The sequence below is a fragment of the Pseudophryne corroboree genome, chromosome 6 (assembly GCF_028390025.1).
Source record: "Pseudophryne corroboree isolate aPseCor3 chromosome 6, aPseCor3.hap2, whole genome shotgun sequence".
Taxonomy (NCBI): Eukaryota; Metazoa; Chordata; class Amphibia; order Anura; family Myobatrachidae; genus Pseudophryne; species Pseudophryne corroboree.
This window is the reverse complement of record NC_086449.1, coordinates 374,483,582-374,511,002: the sequence shown is the minus strand read 5'-3', so window position 1 is coordinate 374,511,002 and position 27,421 is coordinate 374,483,582. Positions and strand designations below refer to the sequence as shown.

Here is a 27,421-nt window from a genome sequence, read left to right as displayed (position 1 = left end):
AACAGCATACTTGCCTACTCTCCCGGAATGGCCGGGAGGCTCCCGAAAACCGGGTGACCCTCCCGGCCCCCCAAAAGAGCAGGCAATTCTCCCGATTCTTAAATTCCCCCCTGCCTGGCCGCCCACTTTGTGAGTAAAGTGGGCGGTCCGGGCAGTCGATGACGCAATTCTTGTTGCCCCGCCCCCCTTCTGAGCCGACCTGGCTGCTCTCTCCTGGAAAGAGCAGCCAGGAAGTAGGTAAGTATGCCCAACAGTCCAGGTTTTAAGTATATCCATTCTTGGCCACAGGTGACTTAAATAGCACCTCAGTCAGTTTGATTTAACCATCTATGCTAAGCCATGGATACAACTAAAACCTGGACCGTTGGGGTGCCTTGAGGACCGCGTTTGAGAACCTCTTCCCTAAGTTATCAGTGGACAGCTTTATAAACTTCCTGGGGTGACTGCTAAATGCTCAAGGGATTAATTAGGGAACTGTGGCCCTCAAAATACTGCATACACCCCTGGTAAGGAATATTCATAGCTGATGCTTAGCTTCATGTATAGGAATTACCAGACATGCAGTAAATTAAAACATACTGAGGAATACTGGAAAAATGGGAGAAGTGGTGTACACTCCTCGCAATTTGTGTGTCTAGAACTACAGGACACTGAACGGGTGTTTTTAATTAATATGTCTGCCACAAAGACTTTGTGTAGTCACATACCCTCCAGCTGTACCTTTTTGGCAGGTACAGTACCTTTTTTTATGGTCTGCACCAATTTTTGGATCTCCAAACTACCATTGAAAGTATAGGAAAAGGGGTGGGACCCCCTTTGCCCATGGCCACGCCCCCTTTCCTAATTTGTACCGATTTTTAGGTTTCAAATGTTGGAAGGTATGTAGTCAGTGTAACTCCAGCTTTATTTCTTGTCTGCAGCTAAAGTAAAGCTGTCAGCACACTTTGCTTTGAGACTGGATCAAATTTGAGACTGGATTGAGACTGGAGCTTCTGGCTCTGTAAGGGGGCCGGCGGCGCGGCTCCGGGACCGAACACCAATGGCCGGTTCCATGCGGTCGATCCCTCTGGAGCTAATGGTGTCCAGTAGCCTAAGAAGCCCAAGCTACCACCAGTTAGGTAGGTTCGCTTCTTCTCCCCTTAGTCCCTCGCTGCAGTGAGTCTGTTGCCAGCAGATCTCACTGTAAAATAAAAAACCTAAAATATACTTTCTCTCTAGGAGCTCAGGAGAGCCCCTAGTGTGCATCCAGCTCAGCCGGGCACAGGATTCTAACTGGAGTCTGGAGGAGGGTCATAGTGGGAGGAGCCAGTGCACACCAGGTAGTCCTAAATCTTTCTTAGCTGTGCCCAGTCTCCTGCGGAGCCGCTATTCCCCATGGTCCTTACGGAGTCCCCAGCATCCACTAGGACGTCAGAGAAACAAAGACTTAGCTGAGTAATTCTGTCCAAACAACTGTACGTAAAAGGAGCATATGTTTGCAAATGTGATGTTTGTTTGTGAGCTGGGCGCACGGCTAGATCACTTTTACTTATAAAACTGTATGGACAGGCAAGAGTGTTAGTTGTTTTTGCCTATCCCTTGTGTGTGAAAATCTGCACTTATTTACTACCATCACATATCAATAAAGCTAGCTGTGAGCTGGCTGAAACAGAGTGTGTCTGTGTTTCCTATGTGTAGACTGTGATGTTCTCAGCCTAGGAGATTCCAATCCTACTAGATTATTGATAATGGGATTGGCATTAGCCGAGTGTTTGTCTGATCAAATATTTACTGTGCAGTTGCATGCGGGTGTCAGACTGACATTAAAACATTTTTTTTTTTTATTAATAAAAAAAAAAAAAAAAAAAAAAGAGTTTAAAAACATAAAAATGTGGTCAATGTCTCCTCCCATCTGATTCCGTATAACACTTAGCGTCTGTTTTTATGAGGTCGCAAATTTTGTCTCCTGACAGAGGGAGACGGCCACACCAAGGCATTCCTCAGCGACTATGGCATAGCGACATTAATGTATATTTTGATTAGCAGGACAAGGTGTTCTAATGAACTCCAAGGGGCAGACATTATGGGGTAAATTTACTAAAGCTTCTAAAACAGAGAACTGGTGATGTTGCCCATAGCAACCAATCAGATGCTGTCTATCATTTCTCTATTGCCTTTTAGAAAATTGGTTGCTATGGGCAACATCACCAATTCTCTGTTTTAGAAGCTTTAGTAAGTTTACCCCCATGAATAAGGGAGGCATTCTAGGTATGCAGGGAGCCCACGGAGCCTTTTTGGATACACACAACATTATTTTTTGCTTATCCTCTGAGGTTGTGGTGACTGGCATCTGGCCTTTACTTTCTGCGGACATTTCTGTGTGTTTCAAATATACCAGCCTACTTATTAAGCCTCCCTTCAAGAAGAAGCTTTTTTGTCATTGCTGTTTAAGAATATTGCAATGCCGGACATACTAGAAATATCTCCCTTGTCCAGTTCAAAATTGACTGCAAGAGCTGCCCCTACGGTTCTCTAAGGAGATGGCAAAATGTGGGAATTTAGCAATCTGTGAAAAGCTTAGCTTTTAGAATCTTGTCTCTGATTGCTGTACCCTCCTCTTCTTTTTTGTGTGCATGTGCCATCTGATGGAAGAAGATGCGCAGTGAATAGGCTGAGACAGAACCCAGAAGTTTACTGATAGCTATCACATTAGCATACACCATCGCCAGAACAGCCCATTATCATATGCACTGTGCTGGCGTGAGATTAATAAAATTGGTCTAGTAATTTCTGCTGCAGGGTACACTGGGCTCAACAAGGATTGGACAATGGGAGTGTAGAGTAGGATCTTGATCCGAGGCACCAACAGGCTCAAAGCTTTGACTGTTCCCAGAATGCACAGCGCCGCCTCCTATATCACCCCGCCTCCCAGCACAGGAGCTCAGTTTTGTTAGTTGGTGATGCAGTAAGCTGGCACTTAACAGAGGGGCTGCTCCAGGCAGCCCTAAGAAAAGCTTTTTATGAGGTAAAAAGTGAAGACTTCAAGGGCAGCAGCGGTGGTAAATGTCTTGTGACATTCACTGCTGCAGCTCCAGCTCCCCCCAGCGGCGTTGTACACTCCCGAGCCCTGGTTGCCGGGTACCTACAGCGGAGGCTCCGGTTTTCTTCACGTTAGACACACACGGCTGGGGCTCTCCAGGATCGCGTGGCCGCGCTTTGGGAGGTGGTAAGTGGGTCCCGCTTGCGGGACCCTGTCTTTATCGCGTTCCGGCGCGGTCAGTGGGAGGCGGGCAGCGTGCGCTGGCGGTGGACACTGTGGCAGTACAGGCGATCCCACTAGATCAGTGGTTCTCAAACTCGGTCCTCAGGACCCCACACAGTGCATGTTTTGCAGGTAACTCAGCAGGTGCACAGGTGTATTAATTACTCACTGACACATTTTAAAAGGTCCACAGGTGGAGCTAATTATTTCACTTGTGATTCTGTGTGGAGACCTGCAAAACATGCACTGTGTGGGGTCCTGAGGACCGAGTTTGAGAAACTGTGCACTAGATCACCAGGGCATGGGCGCAGGTCAGGTTTTCTCTCTAAACCAATTCTTATATCGCCCACAGTACCCGGTGGTTTTGCCAGCAGAGGGGATTAGGCTTAGACCTGAAGCCCCTCCCTCAGCCCCAGGGCGCCTTTTCTAGCAAGTGTTCCCACCCTGGAGCTGCATATCTGTCTTTTCCTCACTCCCTGTCAGTGTTTGCGGCGCCATTATCCCTCAGCTCACTGTTCCTGGGACTGCTTGGGCAAATCCTCCTATGTAGAGATGCCTGGTTGTCAGCGCTGTGCCTTTACATGTCACTTAAGTATCCTACCTGCCTTTTTAGACAGTGATAGTTAAGAAAGAGTGCACTTAGGGGGTAATTCCAAGTTGATCGCATCAGGAATTTGGTTAGCAGTTGGACAAAACCATGTTCACTGCAGGGGAGGCAGAAATAACATGTGCAGAGACAGTTAGATTTGGGTGTGGTGTGTTCAATCTGCAATCTAAATTGCAGTGTAAAAATAAAGCAGCCAGTATTTACCCTGCACAGGAACAAAATAACCCACTCAAATCTAACTCTCTCTGCACATGTTATATCTGCCTCCCCTGAAGTGCACATGGTTTTGCCCAACTGCTAAAAAATTTCCTGCTGCAATCAACTTGGAATTACCCCCTTAGTCAGGGTTTTATAGTACAATTACCCTGTGATATACATCCAGTTCTTACTGTGTACTGTTATATCTATTGTTATATAGCTGTGTAAGCTAGTCCAGTGCAGTATTATTGTCAGTAATAACCTCTGCATTGTACAAACTGTGACTTTCTGTGTGTGCATTTGATAGCTGAGTGGTGTCCATTTCGTGTCTTTCACTCAACCTGCTATCCCTATATTCCATAACCTGAGAGGGGATTGGTGCGTCAGGTGTTATCTAATATAGGATTTTCACAAAGATATACTGTATTATGTATTTTTCTCTGTGATTTAGTCACCATATCTCTCCTTTATCTCTGCTAGTGCTGACTACACTGCGCAGGGGTTTGGGTTAAGAGATATATTGCTGCTGATAATTGTACTGTGTTAACCTCATACTGCAAGTTATATCATGTCTGCTTCTGAGGGTAACGGTTCTGGGGCTGAACACACTGCCGGTGTTGCTGACGCCACTGGGCCATTTGAGGAGAATATAGCAGCTGTGGGCTCTGGTTCTGGGGGCTCCTTGCCCTCCAGTGGGACTGTGGCAACGGAGGCACATACTGACCCCCCTTGGGCCGCTTTTCCCACGCTCCTGCATACGCTAGTTCATAAACTAACTCCCCCTATGGGACCTCCAATGCCGGTACAACCGTATGTGGTCCCTGCAGCAAACCCGCCGTGGGCGGACGATTTATCTGCTCAATTAAAGAAGTTGAACCAGTCCTTGACTAGTAAAAAGTCTGACCAACGCTCGCCTAAGTCCAAGAGGTCCTCTAAGCGAGCGCTTATCTCCTCACAATCCACTGCTGTCACTGACACCTCGTCTGATGAAGACGGCACATATACTGACCCCTCAGGTTCTGACTCGGATACGGCCGATGGGGAGGGTAGTTCACATGTGGATGTTCCTGATCTTTTGGAGGCTATTAAGTTGATTCTGCAGATTACGGATGATCCCGAGCCATCCGTCCCTCCTAAGAAACCAGATAGGTTCAAGCGTCAGAAGGTGGTTAAGCAAGTTTTACCTCACTCTGACCACCTAGTGGATATACGTCAGGAACCATGGGAAAACCCGGGTACGAAGTCTGTGCCTCAAAAGAAGATGCTGGCTCGCTATCCCCTCACGCCAGATCTGTCTAAAAATTGGGAAACGCCTCCTCCAGTGGACTCACATGTGGCTAGGATGGTGGTTTCCTCAGCTCTACCTGTCACTACCATCACGTCTCTAAAAGAGCCTACGGATAAACGTGTGGAGGGTTGTCTCAAAGCGATTTACACCCTCACGGGTGCTGCACAAAGGCCCACTATTGCAGCTACATGGGCTGCAGAGGCTATTGAAGCATGGGCCTTGGAGTTAGAAGCTGAAATCTCTTCTGACCATGCTAGACAATGCTTGTCATATATTGTCACAGCTTCTCGATATATTAAAGAGGCGGCTTCTGATGCCGGTATCCTAGCAGCCAAGGCCTCTACTATGTCAGTCCTGGCTCACCGGATATTGTGGCTGAGATCCTGGTCTGTGGATCTGGACTCTAGAAAAACCCTGGAGGTACTCTCTTTCAAGGGAGATATTCTGTTTGGGGAGGACTTAAAATAAGAATTTACTCACCGGTAATTCTATTTCTCGTAGTCCGTAGTGGATGCTGGGGACTCCGTAAGGACCATGGGGAATAGACGGCCCGCAGGAGACTGGGCACATCTAAAGAAAGATTTAGGACTATCTGGTGTGCACTGGCTCCTCCCCCTATGACCCTCCTCCAAGCCTCAGTTAGGACACTGTGCCCGGAAGAGCTGACACAATAAGGAAGTATTTTGAATCCCGGGTAAGACTCATACCAGCCACACCAATCACACCGTATAACTTGTGATAGGAACCCCGGTTAACAGTATGATAACAACGGAGCCTCTGAACAGATGGCTCGCAATAACAACTTGATTTGTGTAACAATAACTATTTACAAGTATTGCAGACAATCCGCACTTGGGATGGGCGCCCAGCATCCACTACGGACTACGAGAAATAGAATTACCGGTGAGTAAATTCTTATTTTCTCTGACGTCCTAGTGGATGCTGTGGACTCCGTAAGGACCATGGGGATTATACCAAAGCTCCCAAACGGGCGGGAGAGTGCGGATGACTCTGCAACACCGAATGAGAGAACTCCAGGTCCTCCTCAGCCAGGGTATCAAATTTGTAGAATTTTGCAAACGTGTTTGCCCCTGACCAAGTAGCAGCTCGGCAAAGTTGTAAAGCCGAGACCCCTCGGGCAGCCGCCCAAGATGAGCCCACCTTCCTTGTGAAATGGGCTTTTACAGATTTAGGCTGCGGTAGTCCCACCGCAGAATGCGCCAGCTGAATAGTGCTACAAATCCAGCGCGCGATAGTCTGCTTAGAAGCAGGAGCACCCAGTTTGTTGGGTGCATACAGGATAAACAGCGAGTCAGTTTTCCTGACTCCAGCCGTCCTGGAAACATAAATTTTCAGGGCCCTGACTACGTCCAGTAACTTGGAATCCTCCAAGTTCCTAGTAGCCGCAGGCACCACAATAGGCTGGTTCAAGTGAAACGCTGATACCACCTTCGGGAGAAACTGAGGACGAGTCCTCAACTCTGCCCTATCCATATGGAAAATCAGATAAGGGCTTTTATAGGACAAAGCCGCCAATTCTGACACACGCCTGGCCGAAGCCAGGGCCAACAGCATGACCACTTTCCACGTGAGATATTTCAAATCCACAGTCTTAAGTGGTTCAAACCAATGTGATTTCAGGAACTCCAAAACCACATTGAGATCCCAAGGTGCCACTGGGGGCACAAAAGGAGGCTGAATATGCAGAACTCCTTTGAAAAAAGTCTGAACTTCAGGCAGTGAAGCCAGTTCTTTCTGGAAGAAAATCGACAGGGCCGAAATCTGGACCTTAATGGACCCCAATTTGAGGCCCAACGTCACCCCTGCTTGCAGGAAATGCAGGAATCGACCCAGTTGAAATTCCTCCGTTGGGGCCTTCCTGGCCTCACACCAAGCAACATATTTCCGCCAAATGCGGTGATAATGTTTTGCGGTGACATCCTTCCTGGCTTTGATCAGGGTAGGGATGACTTCCTCCGGAATGCCCTTTTCCTTCAGGATCCGGTGTTCAACCGCCATGCCGTCAAACGCAGCCGCGGTAAGTCTTGGAACAGACAGGGCCCCTGCTGCAGCAGGTCTTGTCTGAGCGGCAGAGGCCAAGGGTCCTCTGAAATCATCTCTTGAAGTTCCGGGTACCAAGCTCTTCTTGTCCAGTCCGGAACCACGAGTATAGTTTTCACTCCTCGCCTTCGTATTATTCTAAGTACCTTGGGAATGAGAGGCAGAGGAGGAAACACATAAACCGACTGGTACACCCACGGTGTTACTAGAGCGTCCACAGCGATCGCCTGAGGGTCCCTTGACCTGGCGCAATACCTTTTTAGCTTTTTGTTGAGGCGGGACGCCATCATGTCCACCTGTGGTCTTTCCCAACGGTTTACCAGCATTTGGAAGACTTCTGGATGAAGTCCCCATTCTCCCGGGTGGAGGTCGTGCCTGCTTCCCAGTTGTCCACTCCCGGAATGAACACTGCTGTCAGTGCTAACACATGATTTTCCGCCCATCGGAGAATCCTTGTGGCTTCTGCCATTGCCCTCCTGCTTCTTGTGCCGCCCTGTCTGTTTACATGGGCGACCGCCGTGATGTTGTCTGATTGGATCAGTACCGGTTGGTTCTGAAGCAGGGGCCTTGCTTGGCTTAGGGCATTGTAAATGGCCCTTAGCTCCAGAATATTTATGTGAAGCGAAATCTCCTGATTTGACCACAGTCCTTTGGAAATTTCTTCCCAGTGTGACTGCACCCCAGCCCCGAAGGCTGGCATCCGTGGTCACCAGGACCCATTCCTGTATTCCGAATCTGCGGCCCTCTAGTAGATGAGCCCTCTGCAGCCACCACAGCAGCGACACCCTGGTCCTTGCCGACAGGGTTATCTTGCGAAGGAGTATCATCATTTCGGCCATTACCTTGGTAAAGACCCTCGGTGCCGTGGATAACCCAAACGGCAGCGTCTGGAACTGATAGCGACAGTCCTGTACCACAAATCTGAGGTACTCCTGGTGAGGAGGGTAAATGGGGACATGCAGGTAGGCATCCTTGATGTCCAGAGAGACCATGTAATCCCCCTCGTCCAGGCTCGCAATAACCGCCCTGAGCGATTCCATCTTGAACTTGAACTTTCTGATATACGTGTTCAAGGATTTTAAATTTAAGATGGGTCTCACCGAACCGTCTGGTTTCGGTACCACAAACATTGTGGAATAGTAACCCTTTCCTGCTGTGAATACAGTTTTTGGATAGCCACCAACACTGCCTCCCTGGCAGAGGGAGTTGCTGGTAAGGCAGATTTTAGAAAACGGCGGGGGGGGGGGGGGGGACACGTCTCGAATTCCAACCTGTACCCCTGAGATACTACTTGAAGGATCCAGGGATCCACCTGTGAGAGAGCCCACTGTGTGCTGAAATTTCTGAGACGGGCCCCCACCGTACCCGGGTCCGCCTGTGAAGCCCCAGCGTCATGCTGTGGACTTACCGGATGCGGGGGAGGACTTTTGCTCTTGGGAACTGGCTGTATGCTGCAGCTTTTTCCCTCTACCTTTTTCCTCTCGGCAGAAAGGATGCGCCTTGAGTCCTCTTGTGTTTATGGGGCCGAAAGGACTGTACTTGATAATACGGTGCTTTCTTTTGCTGTGGGGTAGCCTGTGGCAAAAATGTCGATTTCCTAGCCGTAGCTGTGGAAACGAGGTCTGAAAGACCATCCCCAAACAGTTCCACCCCCCTATAAGGCAAAACTTCCATGTGCCTTTTTGAATCGGCATCACCTGACCACTGCCGAGTCCATAACCCCCTTCTGGTGGCAATGGACTTTGTGCTTATTTTTGATGCCAGCCGGCAAATATCCCTCTGTGCATCACGCATGTATAAGACAGCGTCTTTTATATGCTCTACTGTCAGCAAAATATTGTCCCTATCCAGGGTATCAATATTATCCGACAGGGAATCTGACCACGCAGCAGCAGCACTGCACATCCATGCTGATGCAATCGCTGGTCGCAATATAATGCCCGTGTGTGTATATATAGCTTTTAGGGTAGCCTCCTGCTTTCTATCAGCAGGATCCTTTAGGGCGGCCGTATCCTGAGACGGTAGTGCCACCTGTTTTGATAAACGTGTAAGCTCTTTATCTACCCTAGGGGATGTTTCCCAACGTGACCTATCCTCTGGCGGGAAAGGGTACGCTGCCAATAACCGTTTAGAAATTATCAATTTCTAATCGGGGGAAGTCCAGGCTTCCTCACACACCTCATTTAATTCCTCAGATGCAGGAAAAACTACTGGTAGTTTTTTCTCACCGAACATAATACCCTTTTTTGTGGTACCTGGGGTACTATCAGAAATGTGTAATACATTTTTCATTGCCTCAATCATGTAACGGGTGGACCTATTGGAGGGTACACTAGTCTCATCGTCGTCGACACTGGAGTCGGTATCCGTGTCGACATCTGTGTCTGCCATCTGAGGTAGCGGGCGTTTTAAAGCCCCTGATGACATTTGAGACGCTGGAACAGTCACAAGCTGAGTAGCCGGCTGTTCTATGTCGTCAAACCTTTTATGTAAGGAGCTGACACTGTTACGTAATTCCTTCCGTAAGTCCATCCACACAGGTGTCGACCCCTCAGGGGGTGACAACACATTTACAGGCATTTGCTCTGCCTCCACATCATTTACCTCATCATACATGTCGACACAGCGGTACCGACACACAGCACACACACAGGGAATGCTCTGACAGAGGACAGGACCCCACAAAGCCCTTTGGGGAGACAGAGGGAGAGTATGCCAGCACACACCAGAGCGCTATATAACAGAGGGATATCACTATACAGAGTGTTTTCCCCTATAGCTGCTTGTATTATATATATATATATATATACTGCGCCTAAATTTAGTGCCCCCCCCCCTCTCTTTTTTACCCTTTCTGTAGTGCAGAACTGCAGGGGAGAGCCAGGGAGCGATCCTTCCAGCGGAGCTGTGAGGGAAAATGGCGCCAGTGTGCTGAGGGAGATGGCTCCGCCCCTTTTTCGGCGGGCTTTCTCCCGCTTTTTGTGTTATTCTGGCAGGGGTAAGTTACACCTATATAGCCTCTGGGGCTATATATGGTGTCAGTTTTGCCAGCCAAGGTGTTAATATTGCTGCTCAGGGCGCCCCCCCCCCCCAGCGCCCTGCACCCATCAGTGACCGAAGTGTGTGGTGTGCATGAGGAGCAATGGCGCACAGCTGCAGTGCTGTGCGCTACCTTGGAGAAGACAGAAGTCTTCAGCCGCCGATTTTCCGGACCTTCTTGCTTCTGGCTCTGTAAGGGGGACGGCGGCGCGGCTCCGGGAACGGACGACGAGGTCGGGTCCTGTGTGCGATCCCTCTGGAGCTAATGGTGTCCAGTAGCCTAAGAAGCCCAAGCTACCACCACTTAGGTAGGTTCGCTTCTTCTCCCCTTAGTCCCTCGCTGCAGTGAGCCTTTTGCCAGCAGGTCTCACTGTAAAATAAAAAACCTAAACTATACTTTCTTTCTAGGAGCTCAGGAGAGCCCCTAGTGTGCATCCAGCTCGGCCGGGCACAGAAATCTAACTGAGGCTTGGAGGAGGGTCATAGGGGGAGGAGCCAGTGCACACCAGATAGTCCTAAATCTTTCTTTAGATGTGCCCAGTCTCCTGCGGAGCCGTCTATTCCCCATGGTCCTTACGGAGACCCCAGCATCCACTAGGACGTCAGAGAAATAAGATTGTGGCTGACTTGGCTACTGCCAAAATTGCCTGTCTGACTAATACCGCTTCTTCTGTGTCGAAGGCTAAAGGTACGTCCTTTCGCCCCTTTCGTCCTTCAGGTAAAGCAAAAGGTCTGGCGTACAATAAGCAGGCCCGCACTTCCAAACCTGGTAAGCCGAAGCCCAAAAGAGCCTGGGCTACCCGTCAGCCAGCTGCCAAGACCGATAAGCCTGCCGCATGGCGGGGCGGGCCTCCCCCTGGGGGATCCCAGGGTGGGGGGCCGGCTTCTAGGGTATACCCAGGAATGGTTGAAGACCACTTCAAATGCCTGGGTACGGTAAGTAGTCACTCGAGGTTACGCCATAGCCTTCAAATACCGACCCCCTCATCGATTTTGCCAGACAGACGTCCCTTTGGACCAGACAAAGGCAAAAACTCTACACTCGGCGGTACAGACCCTCCTGGATACAGGAGTCGTAGTACAGGTGCCTCTTGCTCAGAGGGGCCGGGGGCACTATTCTCCGCTGTTTCTAGTCCCGAAACCGAATGGGTCCTCCCGCCCATTCTCAACCTCAAGGCATTGAATTGAACAGGTGTGTGAAGGTTTCCAAGTTCCGTATGGAAACCCTTCGCTCTATAGTTCTGGCCTTGGAACCTGGGGACTACATGGTCTCCCTAGACATACAGGATGCTTACCTGCATATTCCTATAGCAGTGTCACATCAACAATACCTGAGGTTCGCTATTGGCAACCTACATTACCAGTTTCGGGCGTTACCTTTTGGTTTAACAACGGCTCCGCGAGTCTTCACCAAAGTTATGGCGGTGATGACGGTGGTACTCCGCCGTCAAGGGGCCAGGATACTGCCGTATCTGGATGATTTGTTAATCCTGGCAAATTCCCCTGATCTTCTCCTGCGTCATCTGGAAATGACGGTCCGGTTTCTACAAGCCCACGGGTGGCTCATCAACTGGAAGAAATCCTCTCTGGTCCCTGCTCAGAGCATGGTGCACCTGGGAGTGTTGTTGGACACTCACAACTAGAGGTCGTTCTTGTCTCAGGAGAAAGTCCTGAAGATTCAGGACAGGATTCGTTGCTTCCTTTCTCGTCCGCAAGTGTTGATACATTCGGCAATGCAGGTGCTGGGCCTAATGGTATCAGCATTCGACATGGTGGAGTATGCTCAATTCCATTCTCGCCCCCTCCAGAGGCTGATTCTAGCCAAGTGGGACGACTTGCCTCATCGGATCAGATCTCAAATGATCTTCTTGACTCCGGAGATCCGTCTGTCGCTACACTGGTGGCTCCGGGACCAACAATCAGGGGTCGTCCCTTCTGGATATCCAACTGGGTCCTGTTGACGACAGATGTCAGTCTAAGAGGTTGGGGCACGGTGCTGGAGCAACACTCCCTTCAGGGTCTGTGGACCAAGGAGAAATCTCTACTCTCGATCAACATTCTGGAATTGCAGGCGGTCTTCAATGCGTTGAACCTGGCCCAGCATTTAATTCATAACCGTCCTGTTCAAGTGCAGTCGGACAACGCCACCACAGTGGCTTACATAAATTATCAAGGTGGCACTCAAAGCCATTTGGCAATGAAGGAAGTCTCACGGATTCTACGTTGGGTGGAACGCCATCTATCGGCAATATTCATTCCGGGAGTCCTGAATAGGGAAGCGGACTTTCTCAGTCGTCAGGATGTGCATGCCGGCGAGTGGGGCCTCCATCCAGAAGTGTTTCAACTCCTCGTGGAAAAGTGGGGTCTTCCAGACGTGGATCTGATGGCGTCTCGACAAAATCACAAGGTTCCTGTCTTCGGAGCAAGGACAAGGGATCCTCAAGCAGCATTTGTGGATGCGCAGGCGGTGCCGTGGAGGTTTCGGCTGCCGTATGTGTTCCCTTCGGTGTCACTCCTGCCCAGGGTAATTCGGAAGTTCAAGCAAGAAAAAGGAAATCTGCTTCTCATAGCTCCAGCGTGGCCCAGACGGCACTGGTTCTCAGACCTGCAGGGCCTATCGTCAGAGCGTCCAATTCTACTTCCACAACGCCCAGACCTCCTCGTTCAGGGCCCCTGTGTCTACCAGGACCTAGCCTGGCTATCTTTGACGGCGTGGCTCTTGAAGCTTCCATCTTGAGGGCTAAAGGGTTTTCTGAAGGGGTCATTAAAACTATGTTGCGGACCCGGAAACCGGCTTCTGCTCGGATTTATCATAGGGTCTGGCATTCCTACTTTGGTGCGCATCTAACAATTATGATGCTTCCAAGTTTAGTACAGCCAAACTTTTGGCTTTTCTGCAGCAAGGCCTAGATTTAGGCCTGCGTCTGGCCTCTCTCAAGGTTCATATTTCTGCCTTGTCGGTGTGGTTTCAGAGAAAAATTGCGACTTTACCTGATGTTCATACTTTCACTCAGGGTGTGTTGCATATCCAACCTCCCTATGTCCCGCCTGTGGCTCCTTGGGACTTGTCGGTGGTTTTGGAGGCGTTGCAGGAGCCTCCATTTGAACCTCTTGGTTCAGCTGACCTTAAGTGGCTTCCCTTAAGGTGGTGTTCTTGCTGGCTATTGCCTCTGCTAGAAGAGTGTCGTATCTGGGTGCCTTGTCTTGTAGTTCCCCATATCTGATTTTTCGCCGTGACCGGGCGGTTCTTAGGCCTCATCCCGGATATTTACCTAAGGTGCTTTCTTTGTTCCACCTTAATCAGGAGATTGTGGTTCCGGCCTTTGTCTCTCCTGATTTGTCTCCCAAAGAGCGGTCTTTGGATGTGGTACGGGTTCTCCGTATCTATGTGAAGAGAACTGCTTCTATTCGAAAATCTGATTCTCTCTGTTTTGTTTGGATTTCACAAACGTGGCTGGCCTGCTCACAAGCAAACTCTGGCCAGATGGATTAGAATGGTGATTGCACATGCTTATGTGAAGGCTGGTCTCTCTGCTCCTAATCACATTACGGCCCATTCTACTCGGTCTGTTGGACCTTCTTGGGCGGCCCAACGTGGTGCGACCCTTGAACAATTGTGCAAGGCGGCTACGTGGTCCTCTGTGAACACGTTCATAAGGTTCTATGCCTTCGATACTGCTGCTTCCCAGGATGCTTCCTTTGGACGCCGGGTTCTTGTGCCTGCTACAGTGTGTCCCCTCCCATAAGGAACTGCTTTAGGACATCCCCATTGTCCAATCCTTGTGGAGCCCAGTGTACCCCGCAGCAGAAAACAAGTTTTATGGTAAGAACTTACCTTTGTTAAAACTCTTTCTTTCTGTGAGGTACACTGGGCTCCACAAGGCGCCCACCCTGACGCACTTAGCTTCTTTGGGTTGGTATGGCATTAGCCGCTGACACTTCACTTTTTTCTTCAAAAAAAGCTCCTCTTAGGGCTGCTTGGAGCAGCCCCTGTTATGTACCTGCTTACTGCAGCACCAACAACAAAACTGAGCTCCTGTGCTGGGAGGCGGGGTGATATAGGAGGCGGCCCTGTGCATTCTGGGAACAGTCAAAGCTTTGAGCCTGTTGGTGCCTCGGATCAAGATCCTACTCTACACCCCCATTGTCCAATCCTTGTGGAGCCCAGTGTACCTCGCAGAAAGAGTTTTAACAAAGGTAAGTTCTTACCATGAAACTCGTTTTTACATACATAGGCTCTATAAAATTTAGAGGGAGATTTATTAAAGCTTGGAAAGAGATACAGTACTAATCACTCAGCTTCTGTCACTTTACAGTCTGTGTTTGAAACATGACAGTTGAGAGCTGATTTATCTCTCTGCACACAAACCGGGCCAAACAGTCCAAGCCTGAGGCAAATCTGTTGGACTTCCTCCAAAATGGCTACCAACTAAACATCACAGTGATCATGCTGCCCAGGCCAAATGACAGGACCAGTCCATGTGTGGCCAGTTTATTAAAGCTACATAAGTCACAAGTTCAGTAACAATTTTAATAGCATTCCTCAGACAAATTCAATGTTCGTTTGTGGTAACAGAGCTCAATATCCTGTGCTAAAATTGGCCCTCCTCATACATGTGTACCATTCAGGGCTTCACATGCTTGTATAATATATTAGTGCACAGAAAGAGACACAGCGCATGCTGCTTTCTCAGTACAGTTTCAGTACTATAGCCCCTCACGAATTTGCCCCCAAAAGAGATTATATTGCCATTAAGTATATGCAAATTTTTGTATGTACAACAATTTTTGTGTGAGGTGGTGTAATTTGCTTACAGAATTATCAATGACAGTTTCAGCTATTTCTATGAAAAATAAAGGTACAAATATATGCAAGCTAAAAGGCTAGTAAACCCACTATAGACCAAGACAAAAATGTATATTTATTGCCATTACCATTCTTGACACTAAGTGCTCAGGCTCCCATGATATCTCTTTCTACAAATAGAAAGGAACAATTACAAGTTATATGAATAGTAAATATTTGGTACAAGACATACAGAATTCTATATTTTTTTATTTTATTTTACAATATTTACAGTGACTATTGATACTTGGGCCCTAACAAGACTTAAGGGGGGTACACACGGAGAGATCCGTGCTTAAATTCTAAGCAATCTGACTAGATTGCTTAGAAGTTAAGCACGGATCTCTCCGTGTGTATGCCCCACAGTGAGCGTCGCTGTCGCTGGTACTAGTTTGGCCTGCATGCACAATCTAGCAGGTCGCTCATTTCTCCGCTGGGTGAAATGATCGCCCCCCTCGCTCAGCACACATCGCACAATATCTTGAAATCTAAAGATATTGTACAAGTGATTTAGTATGGGACCCCGACAGCCGGTATATTGACCGCATCCAAGGCTGCATGCCATCACTGACGATCTAGTAAACAATATCGTTCAGTGGGGAAAATCTTGCACTATGTCCCATCTGATGTGCATCGGCAAGCATGTACCCAGCCTTACTTGGTGAGCTTTATATGTAATATGTATACTGTAATCTGTACAACAGACATTCTAGATATGGGGATCTGGATGACAGGTTGTCAGTCAGTAGGTCGACCTCATATAGTCAACAAGTGTTAAGTCAACGGGTACAAAAGGTCGACATGGTCAAAAGGTCAACTTGTGAAAGGTAGACAGCACTTTAGGTCAACACGTTCAAATGGTTGACATTCTTTTTTTTCAACATTTACCATCCACGTGAACTACTATTAGGAATAGTAACCTGTCCGAAGGGTGGCGAGCGAATCGGTAACTAAATGGTAAATGGCACCCCAAAAAAAATAGTGTCACCATTTCCATGTCGGCCTTTTATACCTGACAGCCTTACCACATATCTATCTACCTTTTACATGTTGACCTCTTGACCCTGTCGATCTCTTGCATGTTGATCATATGGGGTCGACCTATTGACTGTTGATCTAATTATGGTCGACCCACTTATTCACACCCCTAGATATGGCATGGTAAGTAGAATTATTTATTCTACACGTGACAGCTTCGTGCTACTATTACCCCTCCTATTCTGGATACCAATAACTTTATTTCCACAACTCACATCTTACATTTACAGTGTGTTCACAAAACCTAATACTACTTTGATATTTATTTAGGATTATAAATAAAAAAATACAGTGAATAAATTATACTTTAAAGTCTCATTTTCTAAGTTACTCCTTATTCGGAACCATTAGTTCTTATCCTGCTCATAAGTGCTTTTCTTCTAGCATCACTCCAATCATATTACTACACCATTTTCATTGGCAAAAGGCTCATTTTCTCGTCATCCTATGGTATTCCCACTGGCAAGACTCTTATGCATGGAAGAACATATTAATCAAGTATTTCGGCAATGCACTGGGTTTTTTTTTGTTTCTTTTTTTAAATAACAGTGGAACTAAAGGCCCATACACACCTGTTGATAAAATGAGCGACGTCGCTCATTTTCCCCCTTCCTGAGCGACGTCGCTCATTTTATCGGCATATGTGTATGCCACCAGCAACAACCAATGCGCGGCCCAGCGGGCCGGCAATGATCGTCGCTGTCGGTAGGGCATGCATGCAGGATCTGGACTGTCGTCCAGGACCTGCATGCACGACTGGCGGAGGCGTGACGTCACTGAGCGATATGAGTGATCAAATCGCTCAGTGTGTATGGTCGGCCGCCGACCGGCTGGTCGGGAGGAGAAACATTAGACGACGTCGCTAATGTGTACGGACCTTAATAGTTCAAGTCTGGGCTTTGAGTCTCACTGTGATGGGAATTGCACTGCTCTGGCCAGATGACGTGCTAGCTAGCTCATACAGCTACGTGATAGTTACACTTAGGGATGTATTAAAACATTATATATATATATATATATATATATATATATATATACACACACATATATATATATATATATATATATATATATATATATTAAGCTCAAGCGAATAAAAGGCAAAAAGGTATTTATTTTATTGTCACGATAAGACCAGTAATGATTAAAAAAAAAATGGGGAAAAAAAAATTACTTTTTCGCTTTTGTGACGTGAATAATCTTACATAGGGGCCGATTCAGAGCTGACAGAGCTGATTGTAGATGTGTTAAAATTAGCACATCTACAATCAGAATCTCTGACATGCGGGGGGGACACCCAGCACTAGGCTAGTCCACCCCGCATGTCAAGCCCTACCCCCCAAAGAGGTATGAAAGCATTGCACGGCAGTGATGTTTTTGCACCCGGCGAGTAGCTCCCTGCCCACGCGGTGGCAGACGGGGCTACCTGCCTTGTTTTGGATCGCAGCAGCTGAGTGTGACGTCACACAGCCGCGGCGGTTTGCCCCAGCAATAGTCCAGACACTCCTGCATTGTCCAGTCCACGCCGCCCCCCCAACGGCATTGAAAAGCAGTTGGCACACCCCCTCCCGTCCCGCGACCACCTCTGCCTGTCAATCAGGCAGAGGCGATCGCAGCAGTGCGATGCTGACGCATCTCACTGTGCGCGTGCGCACTACACAAAGGGCTTCATGCGGCGATCGCTGCCGTTGCCGCGATCGGGTCTAAATTAGGCCAGTAGTCCCTTATATCCCTTTCACACTGAAGCTCTGGCTCCGATCTGGGATAGTGAAAATGGTTTCAACCCGTGTTACAGCTCTTCACAATGCACCTTGGAACCAGGTTATTCCCAGATCAAGTCTAACCCCCTGTCTGCCCTGCAAAATGTGTCAGTTATTAGAAGTGGCCTTTTTTTAGGTACACAAAGATGAGGTCATAAAAAATGGGTGGTGACTGCCATCATCCCTGATCATCCAGCCAGATCCTTTTAGTGCAACCCAGGTTGTATATCCCAGGTCGCACCTTTTACACAGCAGCCTACCTAGGAGGTCAGTCCCAGGAATAACAGCCTGAGAAGACCTAGGACACACGACCCGAGTTGCTCCGGCAGTATTCCAGTTCAGAGGCTCAGTGTGAACTGGGTATTAGTCTAATTTCTGTTTAGTGGTGAAAGTAATGGATTGAGGGACAGTATGACATCTGCAAGATATAGTTTTACAGTAGGGACCCCCGTAGAAATAGAGATAAGCGAGTTATTGGTTAGAATTTATACAGGTAATGGCTTCTAGTTATGAATTGCAGCACAAAATCTACCAACATGAAACAGTGTGGGCGTGGTGTAAAACACTCTTTGGTGACAGCACCTATATTTGGAATAATAAGATTTTAAACCTATCGGTAAATCTTTTTCTCGTAGTCCGTAGAGGATGCTGGGACTCCGTAAGGACCATGGGGATAGACGGGCTCCGCAGGAGACATGGGCACTGCAAGAAAGACTTTGGATCTGGGTGTGCACTAGCTCCTCCCTCTATGCCCCTCCTCCAGACCTCAGTTAGAGAAACTGTGCCCAGAGGAGACGGACAGTACGAGGAAAGGATTTTAGTTAATCTAAGGGCAAGATTCACACCAGCCACACCAGCCACACCAATCACACCGTATAACCTGTGATATACAATCTAGTTAACAGTATGAACAACAACATATCATCGGTCCATAACCGACGAAACTATAACATAACCCTTATGAAAGCAACAACTATATACAAGTCTTGCAGAAATAGTCCGCACTTGGGACGGGCGCCCAGCATCCTCTACGGACTACGAGAAAAAGATTTACCGGTAGGTTTAAAATTTTATTTTCTCTAACGTCCTAGAGGATGCTGGGACTCCATAAGGACCATGGGGATTATACCAAAGCTCCCAAACGGGCGGGAGAGTGCGGATGACTCTGCAGCACCGAATGAGCAAACAGGATGTCCTCCTCAGCCAGGGTATCAAACTTATAGAACTTAGCAAAGGTGTTTGACCCCGACCAAGTAGCAGCTCGGCACAGCTGTAGTGCCGAGAGCCCTCGGGCAGCCGCCCAAGACGAACCCACCTTCCTAGTGGAATGGGCCTTAACCAATTTTGGTAACGGCAATCCTGCCGTAGAATACGCCTGCTGAATCGTGTTACAGATCCAGCGAGCAATAGTCTGCTTTGAAGCAGGGCCGCCAACCTTGTTGGCTGCATATAGGACAAACAGTGCTTCTGTTTTTCTGATCCTAGCCGTTCTGGCCACATAAATCTTCAAAGCCCTGACCACATCAAGGGACTCGGAATCCTCAAAGTCCCGTGTAGCCACAGGCACGACAATAGGTTGGTTCATATGAAAGGATGAGATTAGGTAGGAATTGAGGACGGGTCCGCAATTCCGCTCTATCCATATGGAAAACCAGATAGGGGCTTTTATGTGATAAAGCTGACAATTCTGAAACTCGCCTAGCCGAAGCCAAGGCTAACAACATGACCACCTTCCAAGTGAGATATTTCAACTCCACTGTTTGAAGTGGTTCAAACCAATGTGACTTAAGAAAACTTAACACCACGCTAAGGTACCAAGGCGCCACCGGAGGCACAAAAGGAGGCTGAATATGCAGTACTCCCTTCACAAACGTCTGTACTTCAGGCAGAGAGGCCAATTCCTTTTGAAAGAAAATGGATAAGGCCGAAATCTGAACTTTAATGGAGCCTAACTTTAGGCCCAAATTCACTCCAGTCTGTAGGAAGTGAAGAAAACGGCCTAGATGGAATTCTTCCGTAGGAGCATTCCTGGCCTCGCACCAAGAAACATATTTTCGCCATATCCGGTGATGATGTTTAGATGTCACGCGCTTCCTAGCCTGTATTAGAGTAGGAATGACCTCATCCGGAATACCTTTTTCAACTGCCATGCCGTCAAACGCAGCCGCGGTAAGTCTTGGAACAGACAGGGACCCTGTTGCAACAGGTCCTGTCTTAGAGGAAGAGGCCACGGATCTTCTGTGAGCATTTCCTGCAGATCCGGATACCAGGTCCTTTGTGGCCAATCCAGAACAATGAGTATTGTTCTCACTCCTCTTTTTCTTATTATTCTCAACACCTTGGGTATGAGAGGAAGAGGAGGGAATACATAGACCGACTGGAACACCCACGGCGTCACTAGGGCGTCCACAGCTACCGCCTGAGGATCTCTTGACCTGGCGCAATACCTTTGTAGCTTTTTGTTGAGACGGGACGCCATCATGTCTATTTGGGGCAATCCCCACCGACTTGCAATCTGTGCGAAGACTTCCTGATGAAGTCCCCACTCTCCGGGATGCAGGTCGTGTCGGCTGAGGAAGTCTGCTTCCCAGTTGTCCACTCCCAGAATGAACACTGCTGACAGTGCACTTACATGATTCTCCGCCCAGCGAAGAATTCTGGTGGCTTCCGCCATCGCCACTCTGCTCCTTGTGCCGCCTTGCCTGTTTACATGAGCTACTGCGGTGACGTTGTCCGACTGAATCAGCACCGGTCGGTCACGAAGTAAGGTCTCCGCTAGATGTACGGCGTTGAATATGGCCCTCAGTTCCAGGATGTTGATGTGAAGACAAGTCTCTTGACTTGACCAAAGGCCTTGGAAATTTCTTCCCTGTGTGACTGCTCCCCAACCGCGGAGGCTCGCGTCCGTGGTCACCAGGATCCAATCCTGAATGCCGAACCTGCGGCACTCTAGAAGGTGAGCACTCTGCAGCCACCACAGGAGAGAAACCCTGGCCCTGGGAGACAGAGTGATCCGCTGATGTATGTGCAGATGTGACCCGGACCATTTGTCCAATAGGTCCCACTGGAAAGTCCTTGCATGGAACCTGCCGAAGGGAATGGCTTCGTATGTCGCCACCATTTTTCCCAGGACTTGAGTGCAATGATGCACTGACACTTGTTTCGGCTTCAACAGGTTCATGACTAGAGTCATGAGTTCCTGCGCTTTTTCTTCCGGAAGAAAAACCCTTTTCTGGTCTGTGTCCAGAATCATGCCCAAGAAGGACAGGCGAGTCGTAGGATCCAGCTGCGACTTTGGAATATTGAGAATCCAGCCGTGTCGCTGTAACACCTTCAGTGAAAGGGATACGCTGTTCTGCAACTTCTCCCGTGATCTCGCTTTTATGAGGAGATCGTCCAAGTACGGGATAATTGTGCCACCCTGCTTTCGCAGGAGCACCATCATTTCCGCGGTGAAAATTCTCGGGGCCGTGGAAAGCCCAAACGGCAACGTCTGAAATTGGTAATGACAATCCTGTATCGCAAATCTCAGGTACGCCTGATGAGGAGGATATATGGGAACATGCAGGTATGCATCCTTTATGTCCAGAGATACCATAAAATCCCCCCCTTCCAGGCTGGCGATGACCGCTCTGAGCGATTCCATCTTGAACTTGAACCGTTTTAAGTAAAGGTTCAGGGATTTTAAATTCAAAATGGGTCTGACCGAACCGTCTGGTTTCGGGACCACAAACAGGGTTGAGTAGTACCCCTTCCCCCTCTGAAGCAGGGGAACCTCGGCCACCACTTGTTGAAGACACAATTTTTGAATCGCCTGTAACACTATCTCCCTTTCCAGGGGAGAAGTTGGTAGCGCCGATTTGAAAAACCGGCGAGGAGGCACCTCTTCGAATTCCAGCCTGTATCCCTGGGAAACAATTTCCATTGCCCAGGGATCTACCTGTGATTGAACCCAGATGTGGCTGAAAAGACGAAGACGTGCCCCCACTGGAGCGGACTCCCTCAGGGGAGCCCCAGCGTCATGCGGTGGATTTTGCAGAGGCCGGGGAGGACTTCTGTTTCTGGGAACTAGCTGTGTTGTGCAGCTTTTTTTTCCTCTGCCCTTACCCCTGGCAAGAAAGGACGATTCACGTACTCTTTTGCTTTTATTTGAATGAAAGGACTGCATTTGATAATGAGGCGCTTTCTTAGATTGTGAGGGAACATAAGGCAAAAAATTTGATTTACCTGCCGTAGCTGTGGAGACGAGGTCCGAGAGGCCCTCTCCAAACAATTCCTCACCCTTGTAAGGCAAAAACTCCATATGCCTCTTTGAGTCGGCATCCCCCGTCCACTGTCGGGTCCATAAGACTCGCCTAGCAGAAATGGACATAGCGTTTATTCTGGAACCCAGTAAACTAATGTCTCTTTGAGCATCCCTCATATATAAGACAGCATCTTTTATATGCCCTAGGGTCATAAAAATGGTATCCTTATCAAGGGTCTCAATATCCGCTGATAAAGAATCTGTCCATGCTGCTACAGCACTACAAACCCAGGCCGACGCAATTGCCGGCCTGAGCAACGTACCAGAATGAGTGTAAATGGACTTCAAGGTAATCTCCTGCTTGCGGTCAGCAGGATCCTTGAGGGTAGCCGTATCTTGGGACGGGAGCGCTATCTTTTTTGATAAGCGTGTCAAAGCTTTGTCTACCCTAGGGGAGGATTCCCACCGTATTCTGTCCTGTGACGGGAAAGGATACGCTGTTAGAATCCTTTTGGGAATCTGCAGTTTTTTGGCTGGAGTTTCCCACGCTTTTTCGCATAAATCGTTCAGCTCATGTGAGGAGGGAAAGGTGACCTCAGGTTTCTTTCCCTTATACATGTGTACCCTCGTGTCAGGGACAGGGGGTTCCTCAGTAATATGCAAAAAACTTCTTTAATTGCGATAATCATATATCGAATACATTTAGCCACCCTTGGCTGCAATTTTGCATCATCGTAGTCGACACTGGAGTCTGAATCCGTGTCGGTATCTGTGTCAACTATTTGGGATAGTGGGCGCTTCTGAGACCCCGAAGGTCCCGGCGACATAGGGACAGACATGGGTTGACTCCCTGACTGTACCCTAGCTTCAGCTTTGTCTAATCTTTTGTGCAATAAATTAACATTAGCACTTAAAACATTCCACATATCCATCCAGTCAGGTGTCGGCACTGCCGACGGAGACCTAACATTCATACACTCCCCCTCCTCCTTAGGTGAGCCTTCAACCTCAGACATGTCGACACACGCGTACCGACACACCACACACACACACACACACACACACACACACACACACACACACGGAAGCTCTTTTCTGAAGACAGGTTCCCCACCAGGCCCTTTGGAGAGACAGACAGAGAGAGAGAGTATGCCAGCACACACCCCAGCGCTATATGACCCAGGAAAAAACACAGAATGTTTACCCAGTAGCGCTTATGTATAATGTATATGCGCCAATTATGTGCCCCCCCTCTACTTTAAAACCCTCTTTCACCGTGTGTCACGCAGGGGAGAGTCCGGGGAGCTTCCTCTCAGCGGTGGAGAGGGAGAGAGAGAAAAAATGGCGCTGGTGAGTGCTGAGGGAGAAGCCCCGCCCCCTCGGCGGCGGGCTTCTGTCCCGCTCAAATTTACTAATAACATGGTGGGGGCACTTTTTATACATGTACAGTGCCCAGCTGTACATGTATATATGTTTATTGCTGCCCAGGGCGCCCCCCCTGCGCCCTTACAGTGACCGGAGTGTGTGAGGTGAATGGGAGCAATGGCGCACCGCTTCACTGCTGTGCGTTACCTCTTATGAAGATCATGTCTTCTGCCGCCTCTGAAGTCTTTTCCTCATATACTCACCCGGCTTCTTTCCTCCGGCTCTGCGAGGAGGACGGCGGCGCGGCTCTGGGACGGACGGCGAGGGTGAGACCTGCGTACCGATCCCTCTGGAGCTAATGGTGTCCAGTAGCCTAAGAAACAGAGCCCTGAAACTCAGAGAAGTAGGTCTGTTTCTCTGTCCTCAGTCCCTCGATGCAGGGAGTCTGTTGCCAGCAGGCTCCCTGAAAATAAAAAACCTAACTAAAATACTTTCTTTACAGGAAACTAAGGAGAGCTCCCTGAAATGCACCCAGTCTCCACTGGGCACAGTATCAAACTGAGGTCTGGAGGAGGGGCATAGAGGGAGGAGCCAGTGCACACCCAGATCCAAAGTCTTTCTTAAAGTGCCCATGTCTCCTGCGGAGCCCGTCTATCCCCATGGTCCTTACGGAGTCCCAGCATCCTCTAGGACGTTAGAGAAATTTGTGTTCACTCTCTTTGGATACTTATATATAAAATTAGAATAATGAGCTATATAATTCCAAAACAAATATGACTATACTAACAATACAAACTGAAATAAAGTGTATGTCACGTACAGACATCAGCTAGCCTTCATCAGATGCAGGCAACCAGTGACTCCAACTATTTTGAAACTTTCGGAACTTTTTCGGGCAAGGCATGTTGCGACTAGTAGTTCCATAACAGCTGGAGAACCTCAGGTTGCATAAATAAGGCTGCATGAGTGAGAGCGGAGAGAAAAATAGAGCTCCTCACCAGTCGGATCCCCCAGCGGGTCTCGGTGTCTCCTGAGGTTCGATCACAGCCCGACACTCGATCCTTTCATGTACAGTAGCTGCATTCTACGTTGCCCTGGCAACCGTTGCTGTGCGAGCGGTAAAGCACTGCCCCCTCTACGTCCGGGCGTCACTATGGCTGCGTGAAGCTGCTGCGTCCCAGAGTGGCTCACGGGGCACAGGCAGAGAGAGACGATATGGCGGGTGTGTCCTGACCGCATGGCAGTCTCTCAGTGTTAGGCTACGAATATGTACATTTCCCAGCAGGTGCAGAGTACACTATGCTGCCCATGATGAGAAGAGGTTGTGCATGGAGGCTACTTTGAAGCCTGTGTATGTCACTGTAAATGGAGGCTTAGGAGTGATAGATTATACAACTTCCAGCCCACAGGAATTGCTCGCTGCCCAACCCACAGTGATGAATGAGCGTCGGCCTCAGGTCCAATTACCATTAGTGCAGCAGGGCCCCTGGGAACTCAGCCTACTGGCTTAGCAAAGGAAGCAGAGTGGGCTGCAGTGCTTGAGGAACCTGCCCCTTACAGTACATGAGAGAGGTGGGGTTGACCCTTGCGGTAGCATCTAGTTTCCCTTCGTGGAGAGGACTTTTCCAATAAGCCTTTGGGTCCATGTCACAAACTATTTGGAATAGTAACCTGTGGAGAGCGGAGTGTGGTGAGCGTCCAATGGTGCATAGAGAAAATAAAATAACCTAAAACGAACGGAGAAAACATTTAGGTGCTGTAGGGGCAGAAGTTCTTTCCTGCCCTCTCGTTATGTCACTTCCAGGTTCTGATCACGAAGGTAACATAGACACGACCTTGCATGTGTGTGCGCGCATCCTCATTAATTTGCCACCAACCGGGAATTCCTGCTGCCTTGTCAGTGCTGAAGATCACAAGCCGCTCACATCCGGTGTAAGTGGTGCTATCAGAGCTCGCTTGACCGAGTGCAGAACTGAGAAAGGTAGCGTCTGATTACACTTCGAGAAGAGGACCTTTTTTTCATAAACCTCTCGGTCCATGTCACCAGCTATTTGGAATAGTAACCTATGGCAAGTGGAGCATAGCGAGACACTGAACCCGAAGCGTGGAGCATACATAAAACAAACTACCCTTAAACAACCACAGAATGGATAAAACATTAAGGTGCTGTAAGGGCGGAAGTTCTCTTCTGCACTCTCGTGCTGTCACTTCCTGGTCCTGATCACGAAGGGAACATATACGCAACCGAGAAAGCACATGGAGTTCCCACTGTTGGGAATTATATTTGTGCAGGTGTTGATATTGCAGAGTTATATAGGCACACACCAGTGGATGATTGAACTATTATCAGTCCAGTTACTTAACCAGATGTGTTGGCTTATTGATAGATAGTAGGCATAGCCAGATTTGGGGGGGGGGGGGCTTTGTCAGGGGGCCCCTCGGCCAGAGCACACTGACATCACTACCTTTCTCTCTCTAATGCAGCAGCAGAACCAGGCAGCCAGAATGTGAGCAGGACAGTATGCAGTGCAGGCAGAGACACAGGAGTATCAAGTTTCATGAGCTACCTGTGAAGCTTTCCGACAGGAGTGTTAGGATGGTGGAGAGAGCTGTAAGTGACACAGGGATCCCAGCCTCTCCTCCTCCCCACCTGGATTTCTGGGTCCTGTGTAACCCGTTATCTAATGAGGGTCTAGACTCTGGAGTGAGAGACACACAGGGGTATATTTACTAAGAATCGTATTTTTCCGTTTGAGGTCAAAGTTCAATCACGAATGACATCGAAAGTGTAAAGTTGCAACTTTTTGAATTTAGTACGACTAATTTACTAAGCTGTCGTATTCTGCATTTTCGGTTTTACCGATGTCGTTCGTTTTTTTGGCAGTGTTTTACGTGAGTGACTTGTAAAACACTGCCGACTTTAATACAATGAATCTCGGCCGGATCTGAGAGATCCATGCTGGGCTTCATTGTGCACCTTTTAAAAAAAATAAAATCGGTGTTAAAATCCCCCAAAAAATTGCGTGGGGTCCCCCCTCCTAAGCCAAACCAGCCTCGGGCTCTTTGAGCCGGTCCTGGTTGCAAAAATATGGGGGGGAAAATGATAGGGGTTCCCCCATATTTAAACAACCAGCACCGGGCTCTGGTCCTGGTTCCAAAAATACGGGGGACAAAAAGCGTAGGGGTCCCCCGTATTTCTGAAACCAGCACCGGGCTCCACTAGCCAGATACATAATGCCACAGCCGGGGGACACTTTTATATAGGTCCCGGCGGCCCTGGCATTACATAACCAACTAGTCACCCCTGGCCGGGGTACCCTGGAGGAGTGGGGACCCCTTCAATCAAGGGGTCCCCCCCCTCCAGCCACCCAAGGACCAGGGGTGAAGCCCGAGGCTGTCCCCCCCATCCAAGGGCTGCGGATGGGAAGCTGATAGCCGTTTTGTAAAAAAATGAATATTGTTTTTAGTAGCAGTACTACAAGTCCCAGCAAGCCTCCCCCGCAGGCTGGTACTTGGAGAACCACAAGTACCAGCATGCGGAGGAAAACCGGGCCCGCTGGTACCTGTAGTACTACTACTAAAAAAATACCCCAATAAAAACATAAGACACACACCTTGAAAGTATAACTTTAATGCATACATCCACACTTCCATATACACACATCTATGTTCACACGAGGGTCGGTCCTCTTCTCCATGTAGAATCCATGGTGTACCTGTGGAAAAAATTAT

General features: G+C 48.6%; 1 protein-coding gene across 1 annotated transcript in view; it reads right to left on the bottom strand.

Annotated features, from left to right (window-relative positions):
* Positions 1-25,190, bottom strand: part of SMKR1 (small lysine rich protein 1) — a 55,599-nt gene extending 30,409 nt beyond the window's left edge. The window contains exons 1-2 of the mRNA XM_063926728.1: positions 24,688-25,190; positions 15,370-15,411 (exon numbers count right to left, since the gene is read on the bottom strand). Coding sequence (XP_063782798.1) covers positions 15,370-15,372 — 3 coding nt within the window. The 5' untranslated portion in view covers positions 15,373-15,411; positions 24,688-25,190. The remainder of the gene's footprint in view (positions 1-15,369; positions 15,412-24,687) is intronic.
* Positions 25,191-27,421: the final 2,231 nt, after the last annotated feature.